The sequence below is a fragment of the Ursus maritimus genome, unplaced genomic scaffold, assembly GCF_017311325.1.
Source record: "Ursus maritimus isolate PB19 unplaced genomic scaffold, ASM1731132v1 scaffold_3, whole genome shotgun sequence".
In the NCBI taxonomy this organism is placed as follows: domain Eukaryota; kingdom Metazoa; phylum Chordata; class Mammalia; order Carnivora; family Ursidae; genus Ursus; species Ursus maritimus.
The window spans coordinates 77,720,276-77,745,425 of NW_024425563.1; the positions used below are offsets into that span (position 1 = coordinate 77,720,276).

Below are 25,150 nucleotides of genomic sequence, written 5' to 3' on the forward strand. Positions count from 1 at the left end.
TCTTATTACAGTACCCCATCCACAATTTCCCATAATCCTCTACTTTTGTGTCGTCCCTTTAGGGAACAATACAGTGACAAGCATTCAAAAACTTCACCTGCTTACTGATGCTGTATCTAAGATTTTAATGTAATTGTTCTGGAAAAGTCCTAAATAAAAAGCTCCAGTTTTAGCTCCTTTGAGAGAATTTGTCACAAAGGTATCACACAAAGGTATCACAAAGGTAAATATCCAGTTACCTGAGTCCATTCCTAAAATCTTAAAAACCCTCCCTTAAAAAAAAAAAAAAAAATTGAAACTACAGATCCCATGAGTCCAATGAGGGGAACAGATATTTCCCCTGCAGCCCCTCCCTGCCCCTTGAATGTAGTTCGCTAAAACTCAGGTTGAGGCATCCTGAAATATGCCTGAAAGAAACGGCGGCTGTTTTGTCCCCAGTTTTCTGCTGAGCTCTCCCCGGGCTCCTTTAAATCGGTGCTGAGAGTGAGGAAGGATACAGAGCGACGCAGAGCGGGATGGGCGCGGGTGCGGCCATCACCTGTTCCGAGAGGGGCATGCGCACTGCGAGGGCGCGGGCGAGGAGGCGGGGCGCGGTGGGAGGGGCGGACGGCGCCCGGCTGGCACAGCTCAGACGTGCTTCTCCCCGGGTCGGGGCGCTGAGGCGGCTTCGGGGAGTTGTCCAACATGGAGGAGGCACCGGCTGCGGGCGTCACCTGTGAGCGGGACTAACACCCGCCTGGCGTTCTGGGCAGCGGTGCCGGGTCCCGAGCCCTGGGACTCCGCCGCCTGCACGCCCCACGGCGGACCCCGGCTCCGGTTGCTCCTCGGGCCGCTGGGTTCCCGACGGGGACGCAGCGCAAGGAAGGAGCGCGGCGGCCCCGAGTCCCCCTGAGCCATGGGCAACGAGGCGAGCTTGGAAGGGGAAGGGCTCCCGGAAGGGCTGGCGGCGGCGGCGGCGGCGGCGGCAGCCGGAGGAGGGGCTGGCGGGGCGGGGAGCTCCTTGCAGACGGTGATCCCGGCCGGCATGGAGGCGGATCTGAGCCAGCTGAGCGAAGAGGAGAAGAGACAGATCGCCGCTGTCATGTCAAGGGCGCAGGGGCTGCCCAAGGGAAGCGTTCCCCCGGCCGCTGCGGAGCCGCCTTCCATGCACAGGCACGCACAGCATGATATATATGTCCGGGCATATATGTACAGCTCCCCGTGCACATATGTGCCAGCCCGTATGTGCCAGCACGGCAGTACATATATGTCGCTTCCGTTCATTTTATTCTCCCTAATGGGGTGACGATAAAGAGATCATAAGCCTTATGATGGGCAGAATAAAAATGATGCATTGTAGAGTTTCTGGTGGGATAGTCAAGGGTTGCATTCTTGGAACTGTGATTTTAGGTTGTGATTTTTGGCCTTTTGGAACCTTTTCCCTCTAGGATGGCGTGGAGAGACGCCCTCCAGTGTTTTACTAATCTGGAAGTCTTCCATTAATAGAAAACGGACGTGTTGGGAGATGGATAGAACTGGGTGTTTACCTGTCTCTGTTTAAACCTCCTCAGTCATTTCGGCATCTTTTTCTCTGTGAATGATGTCTGAAATATTTCTGTAACAATACCTTTAATTCCCCTGGAGGTGATCTGTCCTTCCTTCCCACCCCACCCCCAGAGACCAGGAGCTGTTTAGGTAGAAGGTATAGATTGAACACACCTTTTATAGTCAATGAGGGACTCTAAATATGTTGTGGCATTAAACAGATGGTTTGGTTGCAGCAGACCAGGTGCTGTACATGTATTTCTGAATTAGTATATGCTATTTTTTAAACTATTGCTCTTTTATATGCAAAAGTATTTTAGTTGATGGAAAAACGTGAATTTGTTTTATCTTAAAATTAGTTTCCAATACATTTCAAGACAAAGCAAATAAATGACAACTTGCACAGGCAATTAAGAGCTATTCTGTAATATTAACGTTTAATTTCCCTCTCTAGCTCTCCATTTTCCTTCATCTAATAAATTAGTTGTTTTCTAATTAGAGTAGTAAGAGGGTATAATCATTGTGCCTGCCCTGCCTTTATTAATGTAAACAAACCCTTTAACTTTACACCCTCCCTTAGAGTACAGTTCTCTGTCCGTTGTCCTGAAACCATTCCTGCTTTAGGATAACTGAAGAGAGACCTACAATTTTCATTTGAGATATTGGAAATATGAAAGATGTGTATATTGTGGGTGTAGATTCTTAACCTCTACTTCATAAATGCGTTTTAACTTAGGAACTGTCATGTAAGTATATGAGTATAATTTTGTCAAATAATTATTTTAATTTAACATAGGAGAAGTGTAACGGACAGTTGAAATATTTTTAACATAAAATCTTAAATGCTTAGAATATATCAGCTAAGAACTCTGTGTTCTTGAAACGAAACCACCACTACTAGTAAAACTTGCTCTTTTATGTTAAATGTGTTTTTCAACTAGTAATATATGGGCTATTTCTTATAAAGTCTTTCTTATCCATTACCTTAAGTATTACAGCTTACGATATGTACCATTTTTCTCTACTGATGAAAACCTGACTTGGAAAAAAATGTTGAATGTTCATAAATTAGATTTTCATAGGGTAATAACGAGGTACAGTACTTTTATTAGCCTTTTAGAAATGTATGCTAGCTCTTTCACAGTTTTTCCTAAGAGGTACATGCAACAGGTTTAGCATGCTGGTTACACAGAACAAGAAAAAGTGTGAGCTTTTATTTCTACATTCTTAACTTTTCTTCTATTCAGAGGGTGGCTGAAAAATAATGATTTCAGCCTATGAAATTGGCTTTAAGCTGTACTTCTGTCCGATTCTACATTGATAATTTTGTTATAGAATTTTTTTTTTAGATTTTTTTTTTTTTTTTTTTTTGACAGAGAGAGATAGCCAGCAAGAGAGAACACAAGCAGGGGGAGTGGGAGAGGAAGAAGCAGGCTCCTAGCGGAGGAGCCTGATGTGGGGCTCGATCCCAGAGCACCGGGATCACGCCCTGAGCCGAAGGCAGACACTTAACAACTGCGCCACCCAGGCGCCCCTATAGTAGAATTTTTATTAACAGATAATTTGCGGCCTCAACAGTTATTGGTGAAAGCTTCATCTAACTGTATAAACAGTATGTTTCTGATTTTTGAGAGCTGCTTATATTTTAGTGAAATATTTTTATAAAGAGTGCATCATTTTTGGAAAGTTATTATCCCTGTATGTGATAACCAAAGAAACACTTGGTTTATCATTTAGATTTTTAGAAGTACAGTAACTTAAGTATATATAAGAAAATATATCTAAACTATTTAAAGATTGAAGAGGTTAAGTGTGTCAATTAGAGATGGTGGTTTGTTTTGTTTTGTTTGTTCTTGAATAAGGGTTGAGAGCCCAGACACCTAGGTTCTTAGCCTATGAATTTTAACAGACTCATGACAAATTATGTATACTTCTCAGCCATAGGTGCCTCAGTTTCCTTGCCTCCAAATAAGGCACGTGGCACTTGTCCTACCTGTCTTGTAGAATCATTATAAGGATCAATTACAGATTGGCAGGGATGTTTTTGTTTGAATTTTAATGTGAAGGGACTCTAAACATCAGGAGTAGTGATCTCAATATCAGCAATGAATGGCACTGGCAGTGATGGCTCCAGACACATTGTATGTTGAGTTCTTCACTGTTGTGAGTTATTTTGATGTGTCTACACCTTTTTTTACATATGGAAAAGTCAGTGCCATGTAGTGGAACTCCCACTCCCCTCCCTGCCCCCACCAGGAGTCTTGATACCAGATATCAGTGATTAACTAGTTTTATAACCTTGGATTAATCTCTTACCCTCTTTAAGCCCTAGTATCCTCTACGGTATAAAAATGAATAGATATTCCCCAAAGTTGCTTATATTTCTAATATCAAAAAACTTTATGTGACTCAGCACTGTCAAGTGTCATTGCCTGTTGTGCTCCAATAAAAAAATTTTTTTTTAGCATTCCAACAGCTTTAACATACGTATCCGTGAATGCATGTTTACCTTATTTGTAGCTGAAATATTATTTGTAGCTGAAATATATATTCTAATCTGGTGATGATAGTAGTAATGAAAGAGGAGGTTATATAAAACATGGTTTATTACAAACTAGAAGTTACAGGTTACAAACAAATGCTCTGGATTTCTGATTAATTGAAGACCCAGGGAAAGGCCATTTTATCACTTGGTCTCCTCATTCTATGTACAGCTACAGATAAGAGAAGGGCTTTACTGAAAAATGCTTCTGATAAGTAGAATATTTTATAGGAATTCTGACTGAATCCATTATTTTCTTTAGTATTCCTTTGCGCCTTTCCGACTGGAAGGCAACTCCACAAATGTTTTTCTTCCTAGAGTAGCAGGCCAAGTCCAGGTTCTAAAATGCATGTGGAATGTTTCCATTTATATCTCAGAATGACTGTGAATGAAAAGAATTCAAGAAACATTAGCATAAAACAGAAACCTGATTCATTCATTCATTTATTCATTGTCATTCATTCATTCATCAGACACTAATGCTCTAGTTAACAGGTTTGGTTCTAGTGATGCAAAAATGAGTAAAACAGTTTCTCTCTCTAGGAGGTCACAGTGGAGTATACAAGACACAGATTGCATTTTAGTTGTTTTTTCTTTTTAACAGAACAACCATTAACACCAAACAAAAATTGACCAAAAGACCACAGTTAGTTGAGACATCTTTATATTTTTGTTCAGTATTAAGCCTATATATTCTTTGATTGTCTATTTCTCACCTCCATATCTCCATGTTTCATGTTTCCCTATATAATTCTAGTAGCTGAAATTAGTTTAAATTGTAGGGCAGTCTTTATAGCTGTATCAGTATTTTCTCATGGGGATTTTATTATATACCTTATATTTGTAGGTGGTACATGCAATTATAATTTCTGCTGTAAGCAGTTTGCTTTAAATTTTAGTGTTGATATCACAAATATTTGGTATTCACAAAGTTTATTTTTTATTTTGTACATGTGTTGGATTATGTGAAACAACACAAAAACAATGATTAAGTTTAATAGTATTTTCAAGAGAGGACAATTTAGTTAAGAATAGATTTTTTTTTTTTTTTTGTACTCTTTAAATATAGGTCTCTAGGACTCTACTGGGGAACCAATTCAATAAAATATCTAAATAATTACTTATGAAATAAGTATTTTTGTAATGAAGTTCCTAAGCATGTGCCCTTTGTGAGAGTGGTAGATTTTATTAATCGAATGTGCAACATTTCTAGAATAATGTGAAGATCTGAACAGTGAAATTTTTGAAAATGATCTTTCTGTGGAAGGGAACACATAGAGTGGCCTGTAAAGAAGCATTCAAAATTATATTCCCCAAATGGAAATAAATAGTATTTTAAAAGATACCTTGGAACCATTGGAATTAGGGTAATAATTTTAGCTCCTTGTTTAAGTTATCTAAAATTTTTGTAACTTTTTCCTTGGAGGAAATTGCCAAAACTAAGAATTCTGTTTATTCAACTTTTATTAGAAAATTACTTTTTGCATACATTGGCTTTTATAAATTATTTCCTTCTGATTTTTTGCTATTTAGAAGTAATACTTCTGTATTTCTTTCTACTATGCCTTCTAACTTGATCTCTCTCAAATTTCTGTGCCATTTGGGGAATTTCAAAACTTAATTCATACTAAGTACTCAATGATTTGAAATTAAAAATTTATAATCTGGCCCATTAGCAGGTAAATTTTCATAGAACAAATTAAAACCTGTAGAACTTGACTGTGATCATCTCATATTTTAAGTGCTACTGAATAACTGTGTTTTTTTTTATCAAAAAGAAATAAATATTTTTCCAAATTAAAGAGCTTCATATATCAAATGAAATACTCGTAATTTTATCTTTATGTAATTCTAATACAGCCTATTCTTATGAGTTGCAACTTTATCAGTAAAGAATGGCTTATTTTAAAAAGCAATGTATTTGATTTTTGGTTGAAAGTATAAAAAATCAACTATTTTAATTATTTAACCGTAGTCATCTGAAAATGATGATGTTTCCAAAACTATTTAAAAAATCCATTGTGTATGTTTGTGAATTAAAAGAAATTTTGCAAATTAATTACATTTTTAAATCTTTGTCAATAATAAATAATATTGATAGTCTAACAGTGGCAATAGTAAATGTTATAGAAAACATTAAGTAAAGAGATTATTATGTATTTTCTTCTGAGAAAAGTAATAGTACTTTCAAAAGTGGGGTCACAACCACCTTGTTGCTAACTGTATACCAAGCTGTATCTCAAGATTCTTTAAGCATCTATCATTATTTTGCATAGAGATCTTAGATTAAGAATGAGCTATCAGAAAAATAATTAAGTAGCATAACATTTTCCTCCTAACAGAAATATGGAATTGTTTCTCAAAAATTTCAAATTAAAGTAGGACTTCTCATTTTGTGAAGTTTTAATAAGAATAATATTTGAGGAATAATTTCTTTTTAGACTGAATAGGGTAAAACTGAATAATCATCAACTTTCTCAAGGTCCCTGAAAATGCATCACCTAACCTCCTTTTCTAATAAGTTCCCTGATGTCATGTGTGCCATATATTACTAATGTAACTACTTGTAATCAAGTAAAACACACAAACAAAAACAGTTGCAACAAGCTCCCACATTTTAAAATGAATATTTTTAATTCTTGGTGCTGCTAGTATTTGAAAGAATAGCATTCTTCAAACATGAATGTACTAGAACATGGCCCTGCATTGGTTTATTGAGTTAATATTAATAAGGTTTTAAGGACGGCCTGATTCTATTAAGCATCAAGGTAAACTATTATAAGTAATGTCTAACTAGGTATCTTAATTTTTCATCACTTAGTAGCAAGTACTGATTTTTCCCCTTCTTGTTTACCTTGTTGAAAAATCTCTACCCATGTTTAGAAAGTAACAAAGACTTAAAAGATTTTGTGATCATTTACAGGATGCTGCAGAATGCGTTCTGGTTGTATCTACTATGCATGCCTAATTTTCAGGCTCTAAGAAAGTAATGGCTCATTAATATTATTTTGAGTTGGGATATTTTCCATTGTTTTTACTTCTTTTTGTTTCACTCTTTCAGGAAGCAAGAGTTGGATAGTAGTCATCCTCCAAAGCAGCCAGGGAAACCACCGGACCCTGGCCGTTCAGCTCCGCCTGGTCTCAGTAAGAGTAGAACTACAGACACTTTGAGGTCAGAGCAGAAGTCGCCTGGAAGGAGTCCTTCCACTATTAGCTTGAAAGAATCAAAGTCCAGAACTGATCTGAAGGAAGAGCACAAGTCTAGTATGATGCCTGGCTTCCTCTCAGAGGTTAACCCTTTAAGTGCTGTCTCCTCTGTTGTAAATAAATTCAATCCTTTTGATTTGATATCAGACTCTGATGCATCCCAGGAAGAAACTGCCAAGAAGCAAAAAATAGCTCAGAAAGAACAAGGAAAACCTGAAGGAATCACGAAGCCTCCTTCACAACAGTCACCTAAGCCAGGTCCAAAGCCGCAAGGACCTGTGAGAGTCCCAGCACAACAGGATGGCTCTCCCAAATCTTCTCAGCAACCGGAAAAGATGAAATCACAACCTCCAGGGACAGGCAAACCAACTCAGGGGCTTACCCAGGCGCCTCAGACAGACCAGGCACATCAGAGAGATGCAGCCAGGCCTCAGACTAAACAGTCCGACCCTGTAAGGGGAGAATCAGTTAAACCCTCAGTGCAAAGCCCATCCAAACCACCTCTTCAGCAAGCAAGTCCCGGAAAACCTCCAGCCCAGCAACCTGGACCTGAAAAAGTTGCCACGCCACACCCTGGGCCTGCAAAGCCCTCAGCTCAGCAACCAGGGCCAGCAAAGGCCCCGGCTCAACAGCCAGGGACAGCAAAGCCCCCAGCCCAGCCACCAGGGACAGCAAAGCCTGCTGCTCAGCAGCCTGGGCCAAAGTCTTCAGCTCAGCCTCTTGGGCCTGCGAAGCCTCAAGCTCAGCAGGCTGGGTCAGAGAAACTTCCGTCCCAGCAGCCAGCGCCAGCAAAGCCCCCAGCCCAGCAGCCAGGGACAACAAAATCCCCAGCACACCAACCTGGGCCACAGTCCCCAGCTCAGCCACCTGGGCCTCCAAAAACTCCTTCTCAGCAGGTTGGGCCAACAAAGTCTCTGGTTCAGCAGCCTGGGCCAGGAAAAACTCCAGCTCCACCTCCTGGCCCAGCAAAGCCCCCTTCTCAACAGCCTGGCTCTGCAAAGCCCCCAACTCAGCAGCCTAGTTCTGCAAAGCCCCCAACTCAGCAGCCTGGCTCTGCAAAGCCCCCAGCTCAGCAGCCTGGCTCCGCAAAGCCCCCAGCTCTGCAGCCTGGCCCGGCAAAGCCCCCTCCTCAACAGCCTGGCTCTGCAAAGCCTTCACCTCAGCAGCCTGGCTCCGCAAAGCCCCCAGCTCTGCAGCCTGGCCCGGCAAAGCCCCCTCCTCAACAGCCTGGCTCTGCAAAGCCTTCACCTCAGCAGCCTGGTCCAGCAAAACCCGCTCCTCAACAGCCTGGCCCAGCAAAGCCTTCAGCTCAGCAATCTCCAAAACCAGTAAGCCAAACAGGAGCTGGGAAACCTCTGCAGCCATCGACTTCTCCATCTGTGGAGCAGACCCCAGTACAAGGCCTCCCTAAAACCATCTGTCCTCTTTGCAATACCACAGAACTTCTGTTGCATGTTCCAGAAAAGGCCAATTTTAACACATGCACTGAGTGTCAAACCACTGTATGTAGCCTCTGTGGTTTTAATCCCAATCCTCATTTAACCGAGGTGAGTGCATTTATTCATTGTGTTCATGTTCTTAAACCGTATCATCATTTTGCACAAAGGATGCTTAGTTTATCCCTGGGATCAGGATGACATTGTTTTCCTCTCATCCTTTCCTTCCTCCCCTCCTTCCGTCCTTCCTCTTTTTCTTCTCTGCTAATTGTAAATTAAAAAAAAATTAAATATTTTCTCCAATAATAGGCCCAAAATATTGCCACAATTTCTGATAAGTTTGGCATTTTAAAGTAAAAATGAATCAGTACAAAGATAGTGAGCATTTACTCATTGCACTCTGTCCCATAAGATCCACACTATTTATTGTGTAGCATACAGTGATATTTACTGTTTAGTATGCAGTGATATTACTTGAACTTTTAAATTCATATTCTGGCCTACCAAACTTAAGGTACTCTTAATTGGGATCATATGTGCTGGGAAAAAAGCAGACATTGTTTTTGCATTATAAATATAATTTTAATATAAAATTGGATAAACTTTTCCAAACTGTACATCCCCTTTCTCTGCCAGTGATTTTGATACGGTAGTGAAGGCATGCTTCACTCATGAGAGTCATTAATAACAGTGTAAGTCAGTCTGTAAAGTGAAGAAGTCAGAGAACAGCTTCATCATTGATGGGTGTCTTCTCAGAAGATCACAGTTTGTATCTTCCAAGTCTTTGGGTAAGCGTTCCTGACCTATGAAATCATAAAGGGGCCAGTAGTGACACCAATGAGCTTGACATTGTTTACTCTGAGGATAGAAAAGTAATTCTCAAGAAGTCAGTTAATGTTAACCCAGCACTTAAAGGCACTGAATAAAAAAAAAAAAAGATTTTAATAGGTAGAGATTTGGGGACATTCTGGGAGAAGGGGCAAAAAGCCCCAAACAGCAGAAAAGCTCAGAAATTCTCTGGAGTGAAGAAGTAACATAGTGAAGATGAGATAATAATATAAGTGAGAATAGAGAGGCTAGAAGAATACATTTTTAAAAGAAATCTGGTGGCTTCTACCCGGCGAGAAGGCACAGAATCACTTTGTCTGGAGGACAGCTGTTAGTGGGCTATGTGTGCATTTTGTCTGCGAACAGCCCAGGAAGGAACTGACAGCAGGCAAGGAAGAATTATGTGATTTAAAGATCCCTGAGAGAGGAGACTTGTGTACCCTTGTTATAAATGACGTCTATTTTATGATAATGACAGCATTGATGATTATTGGTAGCTGTGAGGTTAGTTGGGGTACTTACTGTGATGAGAGATTAAAATGATGTAAATTAAAAATGTGTTAACTTCTGGTTGTTTTCTGAAGTATCATTTACTCTTCTTATCCAAAAGTCCTATTAAGTACCTTAGCTTTTCAGATAAGCCATCTTTAATATAACGTTGCAGTTAATAAGAACATGCATTCAAATTATAGCGGAAATTTGATTATAAGTAGTTTATGTAGTTGTAGCTTCTAAAATTTTGGCGAAGATATGTTTCTGCTCATACCATATGATATTGATAGGAATGGATGGTAATAATGACTTCAAACAATAGGTGATCATTTCATAAAATGTCATTTTTTTGGCTATTTATAAAGTAGAGGCATGCAGTTGGACTTTGAAGCCATATCTATTATTAGAATACCTATTATATTGGGGCGCCTGGGTAGCTCAGTTGTTACACGTCTGCCTTCGGCTCAGGGCATGATCCCGGTGTTATGGGATCGAGCCCCGCATCAGGCTCCTCTGCTGGGAGCCTGCTTCTTCCTCTCCCACTCCCCCTGCTTGTGTTCCCTCTCTCACTGGCTGTCTCTCTGTGTCAAATAAACAAATAAAATCTTAAAAAAAAAAAAAGAATACCTATTATATGGAAGACATTTAATACATGTTTGGAAGGGTATAAAGATAACTATAATACAGATCTTAACAAGATCAAAGTGTATTAGGTGAGATAATACATGCAAAGGGCAACATAATTTGTGGTCAAGTGAAAAGAGTTATGAGAGATGGACAAGTACTCTGGACTTCAGATTAGGAAGTGTTCGTTCCAGTGGGTGAGATTGAGAAAAGTTTTGTGGAGAAAATGGCATGTAGGTCCTTTTGAGCTAAGGGTGGATACTGTTTCAACAGATGGAGGGCATGAAAGGGGGTGATGATTTGGCCCAAGACCTAGAGCCAGAAAAATGTAGGGTGTATTGAAGGAATCAGAGGTAAATCTAGGTTGGCTGAAGTGGTGGGGGAAAACAGGCAATGAGATTGGAGAGAAGTCAAGTCAGATTTTGGCCTTCCACATTTAGCAGGTTGCTGTGAACATTCTGCTTAATGAAACTTACCTTGCTTAATATGGTTGTACATTCAACCATTCATTCGTTCTGTAAGTTTGTATCAAATGCCTGTTGTGAAGCACCCATGAATGCTCTGACAGAATCAGGAATTCATTGGATGTGGTCTTTCTTCCAGGAAATAAAATAGGGAAAATAAAATTTGTAGATGAGAAAGAAAAAAGTATATATATGAGAAGTAACTTTGTACAGGGCTTTACAGTTGACATAGTTCTTTCTGACTTGTTTTTATCAAAATTAAATTTCCAGATAATTCCATGGGTATATATTCTGTTGACTGTAACAGTGAGAAAACTAGTGTTCAGATGGTTGCTATTGTTACTTTACTTGTTAGGATCATCCTGATAGTAAATACTCAAGCAGAATTCAAACCAAATCTTCTGATTCCAAATCTGTTTACTTGTGGTAGGAACAGAGATAAAGTGCTATTAGGTCCAAGGAAGGACACATCACTATCACTGGTGGAGGGTGTGTGGGCATCATATCTATCTTCATGAAAACAAAAGTATTTGGGTTGGAAATGTGAAGAATAATAGGATTTGGACACTTACGAAAGGTGTTGGGAATGTGGGGGCAGGTGTACCTCGCTGCCTCATTCTTGATGAGATGACCTTGGCCACCTCATTTAAACTTTCTATAGCAAGGACACCATTTGAAATATGAATGTAATAACGTATTCTCTGCCAAACGTATTGGGTTATTAGGAGGATTCTCTGAACATTTGCATGAGAAGGTACTTTTAAATATATTAAATGCTTTTTAAGTTGTAATATAATGCAACATGGATGAGACTTTTAAAGTTTACTCTCAACTTCTTTTTTATATATAGATGCACTGTCATAAGTTGTTGGGCTCTGAGGTGTCAATCAAGAGCCATTTGATTTGTAGTATTACAAGTAACATTACTTTTAACTTTTGCTTTTTTCGCATAAGTAAAAATCTCATCTGAATTCTGGTTCTGAACTCTAGGAAGGCACCTTACCCTAATCCTCTGCACCATATGGCCAGTTCCTCACTCCTGAATTATCAAGGGGTCAGAGTTGGGAAATTAGAGCTCCGGATAGAAGCTGAGAGCTTCTGTTTCAAAAGATAAGACAGATGAAATTTTGGGAATAATCACGACTTCTGAACTGTTCAATAAATCCATGAGGAGGTGAACTTCTCTGCATCCTCTGAAGAGGACGTAACACTCTGGGTCATATTGTCTTCAAATATTCAGATTGAGTAAACAGTTTTTCTATGCCGGACAGGGACAGAGGCAGGACATTCTTTAGTTTAATTTACATGGATTTATTATTTGCGAGTTTGATGTTTATATGCAAGTAACTCAATACTATTACTTTTGTAGTCTGTGGGTTAAATAGAATACTGCTTTCCTGTATCAATTCTTGAAAAAACTAGGAAAATTTCTCTGTTATTTTTTGTTACCAACATATCAGAATTATGACTATATTTGTTAAGAATATCCTGGCTCTTAAATGAGTACCAATCAGGGGATGGACGATTGGAGAGGTTTCATCATTCAGACACAAGCTTTAGGGAAGGGGATTTTTACTTCCTTAACTAAATTTGTCAGCTTTCTCTTACCCCTGCCCACCACACACACACACACACACACACACACACACACCCTCACACAACTCAAATATCTGTGTGAAGAGGATGGTATTTAAACCGTCCACTCTACTGGCTGTCAAGATGTGTGCTGTTCCAAATAAACCTTAAGAATCTACTGGCTCTAAGCCTAGACTTTTGATGCCAAGAGGAGTTTATAGCTATCTCTTCTTGCCAGTCCATTAACAGAATAAATCTCAACAATGCAGTTCTCTCTTTGGGCTTGCTTTTTGACACAGGAACTGAACATTTGCTTTCTAAATAGCAACTAAAGCTTTTTTTATTGTTGTTTTTGTTGCTGATTTACTTGATCTCTTTTGATGTGTAGCCTGGGGCAAGATTTAGGGAGAGATTTAAAGATTTGTCCCTAATGTCTAATAATTCCTGGTTCTTATCAAATTTTGTAATATATGAAGTGACTTGTCATTTTGCAGAATGTTGATAATGAACCAAATGCCAGTGAGGAAAGTGGATTTAAGGTGCTTTGTGTGTTTTTTTTTTTTTTTTTGTCATGATGGCCCATACATTAATCAGTCTCTTGGCTGATACCAGATATTTTATTTAACAAAAACCTGGCTATATTTCAGGAGTTAAAAAAAAAAACGAAACCCAAAACAAACATACCTGGACCTGCATATATACTTTCTCCACTTATTAAAAAAACAAAACAAAACAAAAAAAGAAATTCTTCAGATTGGCAAAATGACTTAACTGGACACCTCTTTTAGGTGAATGGGCCTCTGTGTCTTGCATTTCCAGTGAGAGAAACCAGTGGGGGAGAATCTGTTAAGAAGAACTGGTGAGAAAGAGGGTAGAGCTGTGCCCAGTGTCAGGAGGCTGGAACCGGTGGAGAAAGAAAATCAATTAATACCTTCCTGATGGTGGAGTAGCTGGAAGAATGTTTAGAAAAGGGAACTTTCTTTTCTTCCTTGCTTGCTGGTGTAGCACAAAGGTCTTGCACCTGTAATTCTAAGCAAAAACTGCAACATAGTTCCTCTTAAAAAGGAAGACTGGGCACAGTGAGTTCACCTCCTCTCTCCAAATGTCCCACTTCTTAAAAGATTGAATGTATGGTGGTTCCAGAAAATTGGAAAGACCCCCAGTAGTACATAAGTTGGAATGTTGAATTCCTAGAAGATAGAAAGGAAATGGGAAGAAGGTGACAGAAAAAGAGCCAAGGAAACCGCCGTACAAGTTGCTTCCTCGGGGAAACTCTGTGAGCTCTAAGCTGGGAACGAGCAAATAGAGAAAGCAGTCATGGGTTGTGGGTAGTGATCAAACAACAAATTAAAGAACTGCAGTAGGAACAAATACGACCAGTGGGAAGACAGTGGATAGGGAGAGGCTTTATTTTTCTTTTCCTCTAGCCAAAGCCAAAGCATTCTCCCAATGAAGGGATGAACTGTGTAATGGACCCTCATGAGAAAACTAGGGCCTTTGGAAGAGGATTAGAAGTAATGCCCTTCTGGGGCGCCTGGGTGGCACAGCGGTTAAGCGTCTGCCTTCGGCTCAGGGCGTGATCCTGGCGTTGCGGGATCGAGCCCCACATCAGGCTCTTCCGCTATGAGCCTGCTTCTTCCTCTCCCACTCCCCCTGCTTGTGTTCCCTCTCTCGCTGGCTGTCTCTCTCTGTCGAATAAATAAATAAAATCTTTAAAAAAAAAAAAAAAAAAGAAGTAATGCCCTTCTGGCACAAAAGAGTGATTTAAAGGAGAAAACAAACAAAACATTACTGAATGATGAGTCCACTGCACTGATCTGATACTGTCCTATAAAGCTGTCCTTACTTGGACACGGACCCTCTGCCATCCCATTTTCTCTCAAAGGAGAGGAGTAATGGGGAAGGAGAATGTCCACAAACACAGAAAAACCTCTGTTGATAACCTAGTAAATAATGGAGACATTCACTCTAAATGACTGGTTTGAAGAGACTAACTTGACATTTTAGTAATAATACCACATGACGGACCCAGGTGAAGTACTGAAAAATAAAACAACAAAAACATCTGACCTTACAGAAAAGAGTTCATTCAGGAAATATGAAGAACTTATAAATATTTTCCTTATTCTTGAGAAATATTTAAGAGGATATTTCATAAATAACTACCACACTCAAATTTCAGTGGGTCTGCTTGATGATCTGGAAAAGACTCAGGATTTTTCCAGATTGTAGAGCTGTATTAAGACAATTAAAAATTATTCAGCTGCTTACTGAGCACTTACTGTGTTTCAGGTACTGTTCTAGGCTTTGGGTGTATTAAGAGTGAACAAAGTAGACAGAAATTGTCCTCTCATAGAAAGTGTATTCTAGTAAGAGTGACAAAACATATAGTGTGATGACTGGTGATAAATGTTATGGGGAGAAATGAAGTAGCAGAAGGTCAGAGCATGGACCATGAGGGGAGGGGGTCGAATGGTGAAGTTCCCTCCCATTGAAGAATTAGAGTCTGGGAATTGATGGATAACTTGGGAATCTGGAATTTTTAATGGTGACTTAAGGTCTAATTTATGTATATAGTCCTAACTAAAGCTTGGGTTTGAGAGTGGTTAAGGAAGGAAAAGGTGGGAATGCACCTGGAAAGGGGTAGAATTCTGAGATTTTCCTCTTTACTACTTCCTGTGGTGATGCAGAGGCTGACGAGTTGGGCATTTTATCTCACATGTGGGGGCTCTTTCTGGATGCCTGCCCATGAAGTTGTAGACATTTTGAGGAAGTGGTTATTTATAATTCGGGGAGCTCTGGGGCTCTAAGAGAAATCTGAAAGGTCATGAAGAGTGTGCCTAAGAGCTCTAATAGGAGCTTCAGAAAGAAAGAATCAAGATGATGGAGATAAGCTCTTCAGCTTGTGCAGGGCTACCACTGGCCATGCAAGATGAATAAAATGACTGACAGGTACATCCTGAGGAAATACCAGATTTCCAAAGATGAGAAAACCCGAGAGACTTGCATAGAGAAAAATGGTATCATCTACAAAAAGATGAGAAATCAAACAGCTACCATGCTCATTATCAACACAGAAGACGGTAGTTAGGGAGTGATTCCTTTAAATTTCCAGATACGATGATAAGATGAATTCTGTACCTCGGCAGGATATCAGGAGAGAGTGTGCGGGCAGCTTAAGAATGTTCTAACACATGAAAGAATGCGTACAAGTTATCACCTCTCTCTATATGTACATGTGTGCATATCTATACATATACATACAATCGCTGGAGAAGGTTCTTCTATTTAAAAGGAAAATAAAAAGAATGGGATGGAATAGCTCACTCTACCTCAGAAATGAAGAAAACTAGAAAGATATTAAATCAGTGTTTTCCAAAATGTGATTGCATAACCATGATGGAATGTGAGATGATATCAGATGGTACAGAAATCAAGCTGAAAAAGTTTTATTGCGTATTAAGATGTATAATTAATGCATTAAATGTAATTTCTTGGATATTGCTTAAGACAGTCCTAAAGTAGTGGTAATATAAGGTTGTCTTGAAAAACTGTCACTTTTATAGGAAGGTAAGAATGCATATTTTAAATTTCTAAATTGAAACTTGATACTGTAATAGCAACCACTAGAAAAACTCAAAGCATAACTTAAAACTGATTGATTGTGGAGAGTAAGGCTTGGTGGCAGAGAGAGACGATTTTACTTTTAATGTACCTTTTTGTACTATTTTTTTAAGCTTGTAAATTCGTGTTATAATTAACACTTGAGTAATTTAAAAAATCCTCATTTATCAAATGATGGTTGAGCAAATATATGATGTGACAGAGTGAATAAAGGATTTAGAATTTTGATTTTTCACCTTGAGCCTTGGCATTCTACCTGTTGACATGACAAGAATTTCTGGTTCTAAATAACGATGATGCCTATGATGGCAAATTTGGTTAATTTTTAATACATCCTTAACCACAGTCACGTGTGCTTTAACTGACACTGTTTTTATATGAATCCAGTGAAGAGAAATAGATTCCCTTGATTCTAAATCTAAGGTCTTAGTATTCTAAAGATAAAGGACTTTTTTTTTCTCTTCTCTGATAATTCATATGGTATCCTTAACAGTATTTAAAGCAAGAATACCCTGACTATGGCAAAATTAATTTATCTTCACTTAAAACAGTTTTTTAATGAATTTGAAGGAATGGAAATACCCAATTGATCATATAACAAATCTGTGTTACTTAAATATGTTTACAAACACCATATTTATTTAGCTCTCGCTTTCGACAAGATCCAGTTTGCAACATTTTTCTTATGACTTGGATGTTCTCTCTATAAAATATATATTCCTCATGCTCTGCGCATAAATTTAGTCATTAGAACCAAAGCCTTTTTTCTTTCTTTTTTTCACTTTCAGCTTTTAAATGACTAGATGTTTCAGGTGTCTTTCTTCATATCCAGCCTTTGGAATATCTACTAAGACTGTTGTTACATATTATTGCGGCTGGTATGATGATCTGTATAGCTTGGTAAGAACAGCTGTTCTGCTGTGAAAGCAGATACCTGCACCTAAACAAAATCATTTGCTGGATCAGTAAACTTAATACAGTGATGGGTTAACATGTTCATCGTTCACGTCCCTTGTGAAAATGTATCTAACGCTCATGCCTATTCCATATTTTAATTAGTTTAGATAAAAGTAAGCTCTTAAAGTATTTCAAAGATAATACATTGAAGACAAAAATGTAAATAATCTATTAGTAGTTACAGCTATTTTCCTAAAAAATGCCAATATCAAGAGCATGAGTAAGGCATCAGGTCTGGGGTGTAGTACTAGCTCTACCCCTCACACATGTATAGTCTTACTGATATTCCTATGAATTTAACTAGTTGTAGTTTCCTTTGATAAGGAAGCAACAACTTTTTGTTTATAATAATTTTTTATTATGTTATGTTAGTCACCATATAGTATATTCTTAGTTTTGATGTAGTGTTCTATGATTCATTATTTGCATATAACACCCAGTGCTCCATGCAATACGTGCCCTCCTTAATACCCATCACCGGCCTATCCCAGTCCCGCACCCCCCTCCCTCTGAAGCCCTCAGTTTGTTTCCCAGAGTCCATAGTCTTTCATGCTTCATTCCCCCTTCTGTTTACCCCCCCTTCATTCTTCCCTAGGAAGCAACAACTTTTATACAGTGTTTCTTGCCTTTTTCTTCAGTAAAAAGGAGATTGATCTTCCGTCACAGAAAGAAGAGATCTTAGTTCAAGCACTGTGCATTTCAGAATGTGCACTAGGCCCTGTATATGCATTTTGTCCTTTAATGCTCTTTTAATAAGGTGGTATCCACATTTTGAAGACAAGTAATAAAGAGAATACAGAAATCAGAATTCATATTGTAAAGCAACTTGAAATCTTCAGTGTTTCTTTATAAATCAATCATCAGATGACCCATTGGAAAAGTGGAAACAATGTGGGATTTTAGATTTGGACAATGTGGATACCAGCCCTAACTCACCTATTTACTTGTGATTTGGTCAGGTTGTTCCATTTTTCGGAATATTTAGTTTTCTTATTTATGTATGAAACTCTTCCTGAAGTCAAGATCACATTTGGCAATATAAGTGGAAATGCTTTGTAATTGAAAGTAGTAGATAACATTATTATTAATCTGTATAAAAATTATGATAGGCAAGTAAGGATAGTGCCATCAGTGTTAACTCCATTTGTCAATGAGAAAAGTGAAGTTAGGGACTTTATGTGACTTGGATGGTCACAAAATTCCTTAGCAATGAATCTCCTACAGGAAGCTAGATCTGCTGACCCCAAATTTAGCATCTTTTTTTTTTTTTATAGGAGACTGTGTTGTCTTTAAATAGACCATTTCTTAAATTTCTAGGTTAAAGAAGAATGTGTGTGTGTGTGTAAATTTCACATATTCTTAAAGTTAAAAAAAATTAACTTTCTTGACGGTAGTTTATTTTTGGAATTTAGTGTAAACAAAACCAAGGTCCAAGAACACTGGTTTTATACCTTCCTACTCACTGTTGCTCAAACCAGAGTTTTATGTTGCTGAATTCTTTTTTGTTCTCTAGGAAAACTGTGAGCTCCTGCTCTGAGCTAGCTACTCTGTTAGATTTTGAAAATACAGAGGAAGTTAATAACTTTGTTCACAGTTAGGAATAGAACTCAGAGTCCAAAAGGAGAGGCAATAATTTAGCAAATGAAGATGGAATCTTGTTTGTAAAACAGACTATGGTAAAGTTTATATGGATGAGACGTGGTCTCACCTGAATATAAAACAGTAAACTGCTTTTTCTTTTATTTTCTTTAATCAAAAATAAAGATTTTAAAAATCAATTGTGAAACATTTGATAGAAATATGACATTTCTATCATTTGTTCAGTAAAGTCAGAATTTTTAGTGGAATTCATGGAACAGCTCTTAGGATTTTTGCTTATGCAAAACAAAAGAAGTCAGTGGCAAGCTTTAATATGTGAGCATGTGATTGGGAATTCTGTAAAAGCTGGGGAAAATTTTAATGTGTGGATTTATGTGTTTTTAAACTTGATGGGGGAAGGGTTAAAAAATCGTCAGAAGGAAATAAAGGGTAATGAAAAATGTGGATAGGATCTACGAAAAAAAAATGAAAATAATGTAAAGGTGATTAAATATAATTTTAAAATCAGATTTTCCTTAAAGACACTCTTGAAAATGGGCATACATATAACTATATAAAATTTGAAGAAATTATAAGTGGTTTCCATTCCTAGAAAACTAAAAGAGTCTATAATCCTCATGAAATTTTGTTTTTTTTTTACACAAGATTTAATATACTTTAAGCATTTCATATATATTTTTAAAAAGCATTTTTTTTTTCCTTTCCAACTCAACGTACAAGTGATTATCTTAATTCTAGTTAGCATCTGATTGAATTAAAGATACATAGCTCTCAGCCTACATAATGAGTTCACAAAGTTTAGGTGACCTTTGGTTCATTTCACTAATGGAATTTATTTCTTCAATTTTTAAATGAAATAAGAGGACAATTCAATAAGCTCTTTGCAAACACAGCCTAATTGGAACTCTTGGATCGCAGGCTACAAAATCGTGTGATAGCTCAAGGTGTGTGTTAATCATTCAAGGCATAAAAGCTGGAATTTGCCGTCTGAGAAGCAGTTCAGAAGTGTTAATACATAGTGTATCTAAGTTCAGTTTACTGACTTGGGATCCTCCTCTTTTCATGTGGCTGTAATAGAGCAAATATATTTTCATGTCTGTGTATATACAGTAATTTTTTAAGTTTTGCTTTGGCGAAAGTGGTTTTCTGGTTTTGGGTTGCATTGCCAAGCGTTAAACTATGCTTTTACCTTTTGATCCTATTTTTTGAGGACTTACACATGTTATTGCTAGTATTTGGTAAACATTATTATGCTTTAGGAAGGAAAAAGTTTAGTGTACATTTCACAAGGTTTATTAATGGTTGCTGAATTATCCATCCAACTTTTGGATGGATTGTCTTAAATAAAACTGTTGCACCAAGTTGCTAAGCATGTCATCACAGTTCTGAGAAATGCTAATGTCCTGTTTTTAGCCAAAATAAATTGTGCATTAATATGCACAGCTAAAGGTGTCAACTACAGTGAGCCCTCTGCAGCCACACTGCTGTCAGTGAGTAGCTGGCTCTGTGGGGGAGGTCGTGTGGCTTGGGCAATCCTTGAAGAGCAGAAGGCAATCTGTTTTCAAGCGATAGTTTGGTTTCCTCTTTATAATATGATGCATTATGCTATTATGTAATGTAAGTTATGTAATTATTTTCTGTGGCATTCAGAATAGTATAATATAACATATAAATAACATATTCAGTAAATATTTGAAGATAATTTGATGAAAAATAGGAAAAATGTTCAGAATAATTTATGAGAAGTTGTTGCTTCTGTTGAGTCCACGTGAGGAGAGGAGGGAAGAAGAAATAATTGGAAAACGATTTAAAGCACTGTCTGAGTCTAACTGCTGTGGTCCCAGCTGTGCTAGTAAGAGGTAGGAAGGGGCAGGCCTGGGTATGTTAAGTGGTAAAGGAGGAAATTCAGTGTGGATGCTAAAGATGGGTAGCACTCTGGTAAATGGAGGAGGAATACACATTGGCCTGTGACTCACGTATGAGAGCATGAGGAGCCTGCCTTGATGAAGTAAATGGTACATGTAGAAGTCACAGTTTGCAGAAAAGTGTAGTTGTCATGCTTTCAAAAGTAAGAACGCAACAGGCTTTATTGTATAGGGACAGGCAGGACGACAGCATGACTGAAGAAAATTTATTCAATAGCTAATGTGAATAGTATGAACACCAGGAAATATAAATTCCTAACATTGTGTTACTCTTTTGATGTTCCATTATTCCAAGTACTGTGCTGTGTTGAGCAGACATTCCATTATAAATCTTATGTAAATTTTGTGTTCAAAATTTCCAATTTGGAGTGCACTGAAGGGTGGACATTACTCATTAGGCCTTCTGGATTTCTTTCTTCCTTTCTTCCTTTCTTCCCTTTCTTTTCTTTCTTTCTTTCTTTCTTTCTTTCTTTCTTTCTTTCTTTCTTTCTTTCCTTCCTTCCTTCCTTCCTTCCTTAGAAATTTCCATTCTGTTTTGAAGCTAAATAGATGAGTAACAGTTGTGAGCAAGAATGTCCTTTAATTCTAGAACCCTAACATTTGCCAACTCACCTCAATGCTTAGATGTATTGAGTTAATTGTCTTCAATTATTACTGAAAACACACTCTTAAAATACAGAATATAATTTTTTAGTAATCAGTAGTAATCAAAAGTTTGGGTAACTTTTTTTGAAAGTGGCAACATTAATTGAAACTCTCTATGTGAAGCTCACAACCATAAGTGGTACCTCATGAGACATCTAAATAATACATTTGTGATTATCCATCAAAGTCCTTAGCCAATGAGTTTGTATTACTGTATGTCACAGCTCTGATACATAACAAAGGTTCAACAAAGTGGAACCCAGAGGATTGGATTAAGCAGGGAGGTGTGTATAGTAATTATATTACAGGTCTGCATTAGAATACACAGTGCCCTCAGAGTGAGCAAAAATCCTGTCTAACCAGTCTCTTATCCCATTTATGTAGCATATTAAATTAGAAGAGTGAATAAACAAGTTTATGCGTTTCTTTTGTTTCTTTCCAAAGAACTAATTGAATTACAGTAGCTCATTAAGCGGTTGTGTCTCCAGACCTTGAATTCCATTTATGCACTCTCTGTAAGTAAGGCTATGGGTGGGGAAAGCAAAAGATGACTAGTTTTCCTTTTGTTACATCAACTCTAGAATTTAGGAATAGGTGAAGCATGACATATTTTTCTAATAAAGTTAGATTCTTTCATTTTAATGTATATATATTGAAGATACGACTTCTTCCTGGACGCATTGATACAGTTGTGGGCTTCCCTGGTATTGTTTCTTGCATTTTTCCCATCAGTTATCAGGTGGATGTGGATGATGATAGTGTGATGTTAGGGAATAAGTGCTAGTTATTTTTTTTTTAAAGATTTTTAATTATTTGGGAGAGCATGCACACACATGAGAGAGAGAGAGAGCACATGAGCAGGGCAGAGGAGCAGAGGGAGATGGACAAGGGAGCCTGATGAGGGGTCCATCCCAGGACCCTGAGGTCATGACCTGAGCTGAAGGCAGGTGCTTAACCAACTGAGCCACCCAGGTGTCCCAGTAAGTGCTAGTTATGGGAAGTTGTTTATGAAATATTGGTAGAAGGCTTCTTCTGTGAGTCAGCCTTGGCCTTGGATATTGTTTGACCTCTGTGGCATGGGGAAGAAGTAATAAGGACTAAAATCTTCTGAGATTTTTGATTCTCGTTCATGGCTCCAGTGGAATGAAGACCCAATCACGAAGAAATAGGAGAACCAACTGTATTATAGACACGGCTACCAAATGGAACTGGCAGCAGCTGTCTGAGGCAGTGATGGTAAAAAATTCAGGTTCATTTCTGCTCAGACTTACAAATAAGTGTTTAAGTTTGGAAGTGAAACAAGGCAGTAATTGCCTGGAGGTGGGGAAAATATGTATGGTTAGTAGGTACAGTGATTATGAGGGACTCTTTGAGTTTGACTCAAAATGGGGATAGGTTGTCTGTGGCATGCAACCAGAAAATGAAGGCAGCAGCGTGTCCTACAAACTGTGTAAACAATGGGAATTAGCAGAGTAAACACAGGAAAGCTGTAGCTTCAAGAGCACAAACATTTTCAGTTATTATTGAATTAAATAAATTCAAACCAGCTCAAAAACTGGGCATCTGTCATGCTTAAAGGGTTAGGTAGACCCCAGGGTGTCAGAGGAAAGACTACCACCAGGAAGTCCTTACCATTTGTTGATTACTGTCTTTTGGGGGTTAGAGACCTGGAAGTAGAAGGATGATACAAGCGCTAGCATTTTATATTTCAGAATTATGTATTTTGAAGTTCTTGCAAAAGATGAACTTCACAATTCTGGGAGAGGCATTGAGGTGCGAGGGGACGTAGTTAGAGTCAACCCCTTGTGTGGTTGGTGGTTTTACATGGGGGATCTTTTTGTGAAGGTGTAAATTATCTAGACAATGACAAAGGCCAAGTGAGGGACGTTGGCTTTGGAAATATGAAAAGATGAATGGGAAATTACCTTTCACAAGCAGTGCAGACATACTTGAGGAATAAATGATAATGCAGTGAAGATACCACAGGATTTCTGACCTCAATGACTGAGAGCTTGCAAAGGTGCTGTTATCACTCGTTACTCTCCCTGCGCGCTTTGGGGAGGACAGGGTGGTTTCTGATGCTGGGGCAGCTTGTGGACTTTTTCTCAGTGTGTAGGAAGTTTGCTTTTGTTTTTGTTTTTCAGTTGAATCAGGGAATTAGGAATGCGTCTGTTTTCAGTGCTAGATTGTTAAGCGCTGAGATAAAATCATTTCTAGTTCCAACAGATTTGGCCAGTAGAATTAAATATCAAGGAGGCTCTTTCTTAAAGAAAAAAAAAAATCCTAAGAGGATGAAAAGCTTTTCATATTGTGATTGCTACAATGTTTTTAACGCGTATTCTAGCAGCGAGGAGGAACACTGTGGGGTCAAAATGTCTTTTTTGTGTTGTTTATCCAAATTAAGAAAATGTGGCCATTAAAAGGACAAAGGATGGGCAGTGGAGTCCGTTCAAAATAAGGGTGTATTAAGAGAAAAGCAGAATTCTCCTCTACATGAAGATGCAGTGACTTGGGTTTTTGACCTCTTCCACTCGCCCTTGTGTCTTTATGTGGAAATAAGGGTCATATACTATAAAGTACAAGGAGACGTTCGATTTCGGAATAAGGGCAATATAGAATGTGTTTCCCAGTATTAGTGTAAATTATGCATTTGCTATGCTGTGGTAGTGTTTTAATTCTACAGTGGTTTAAAAATGGAGCGAGAGCCCACCGGTGAGCTACACGTGAAGGTCTAAAGTTCACATTGCAGAGAGACTTAGAGTTTTACTGATAATACCAAATAAATCCAAGTAAGTGTTCAGTGGGGAGGGTGGAAGGAAGCTTCCTGGCAGGAAGAAAGGAAAAAAGTAGTCATCACAGTATCATCAGATACTTATTACATATCTGTAATAACCTTGAAGTTATATGTTAACTTGTTTCTTATCTGACTTCTGCACTATAATGTAATCTCCAGGAGGATGGGGATTTTTGTCTCTTTTATCCAGTGCTATGTGCCATGTAGAGGTTGCTCAGTAACCACTTGAATCAGAAATGAACAGGTGGCTCGGGTGCCTGCGTGGCTCAGTCGGTTGAGAGTCATCAGAGTCTTGATTTTGGCTCAGGTCATGATCTCAGAGCCCTGAGATTGAGTTCTACATCGGGCTCTGTGCTTGAGATTCTCTCTCGCTCTCCCTCTGTCCCTCCCCTCCATGTTCTCTCTCTCTCAAATAAAAAAAATCTTAAAAAAAAAATAAAATAAATAGGTGGTGTTGCCTGGCTGGCTCAGTCAGTGGAACATGAGACTTGATCTCGCGTTGTGAGTTCAAGCCACATGTTGGGTGTGGAGCTTACTTAAAAAGAAAAAAAAAATTTAAAGGAATAGGTGAATGAATTTTGCATCTGCTTTGGTTATAACACTCGTCAAAAAGATTAAGAGCAATTAACTGTAATGCAAGTCACTAACCCTAGGAGTTTAGAATTTAGTGTGGTTAATGTAGATGCACATCTTCTAATGTTTTACAGGAAAAAAAATCAGTGACAGAGCATAGGTAAGAATTATGCTTTTTTTTTTTTTTTTTTTAGATTTTATTTATTTATTTGACAGAGAGAGAGACAGCCAGTGAAAGAGGGAACACAGGCAGAGGGAGTAGGAAGAAGCAGGCTCTCAGCGGAGGAGCCTGATGTAGGGCTCGATCCCAGAATGCCGGGATCACGCCCTGAGCCGAAGGC

General features: G+C 38.4%; 1 protein-coding gene across 1 annotated transcript in view; it reads left to right on the top strand.

Annotated features, from left to right (window-relative positions):
- The first annotated feature begins 621 nt into the window (after positions 1-621).
- The window catches only part of PCLO (piccolo presynaptic cytomatrix protein), a 367,203-nt gene continuing 342,674 nt past the window's right edge, over positions 622-25,150 (top strand). Inside the window, 2 exon segments of the mRNA XM_040644314.1 lie at positions 622-1,152; positions 7,128-8,820. Of these exon segments, the coding sequence (XP_040500248.1) occupies positions 896-1,152; positions 7,128-8,820 (1,950 nt within the window). The 5' untranslated portion in view covers positions 622-895.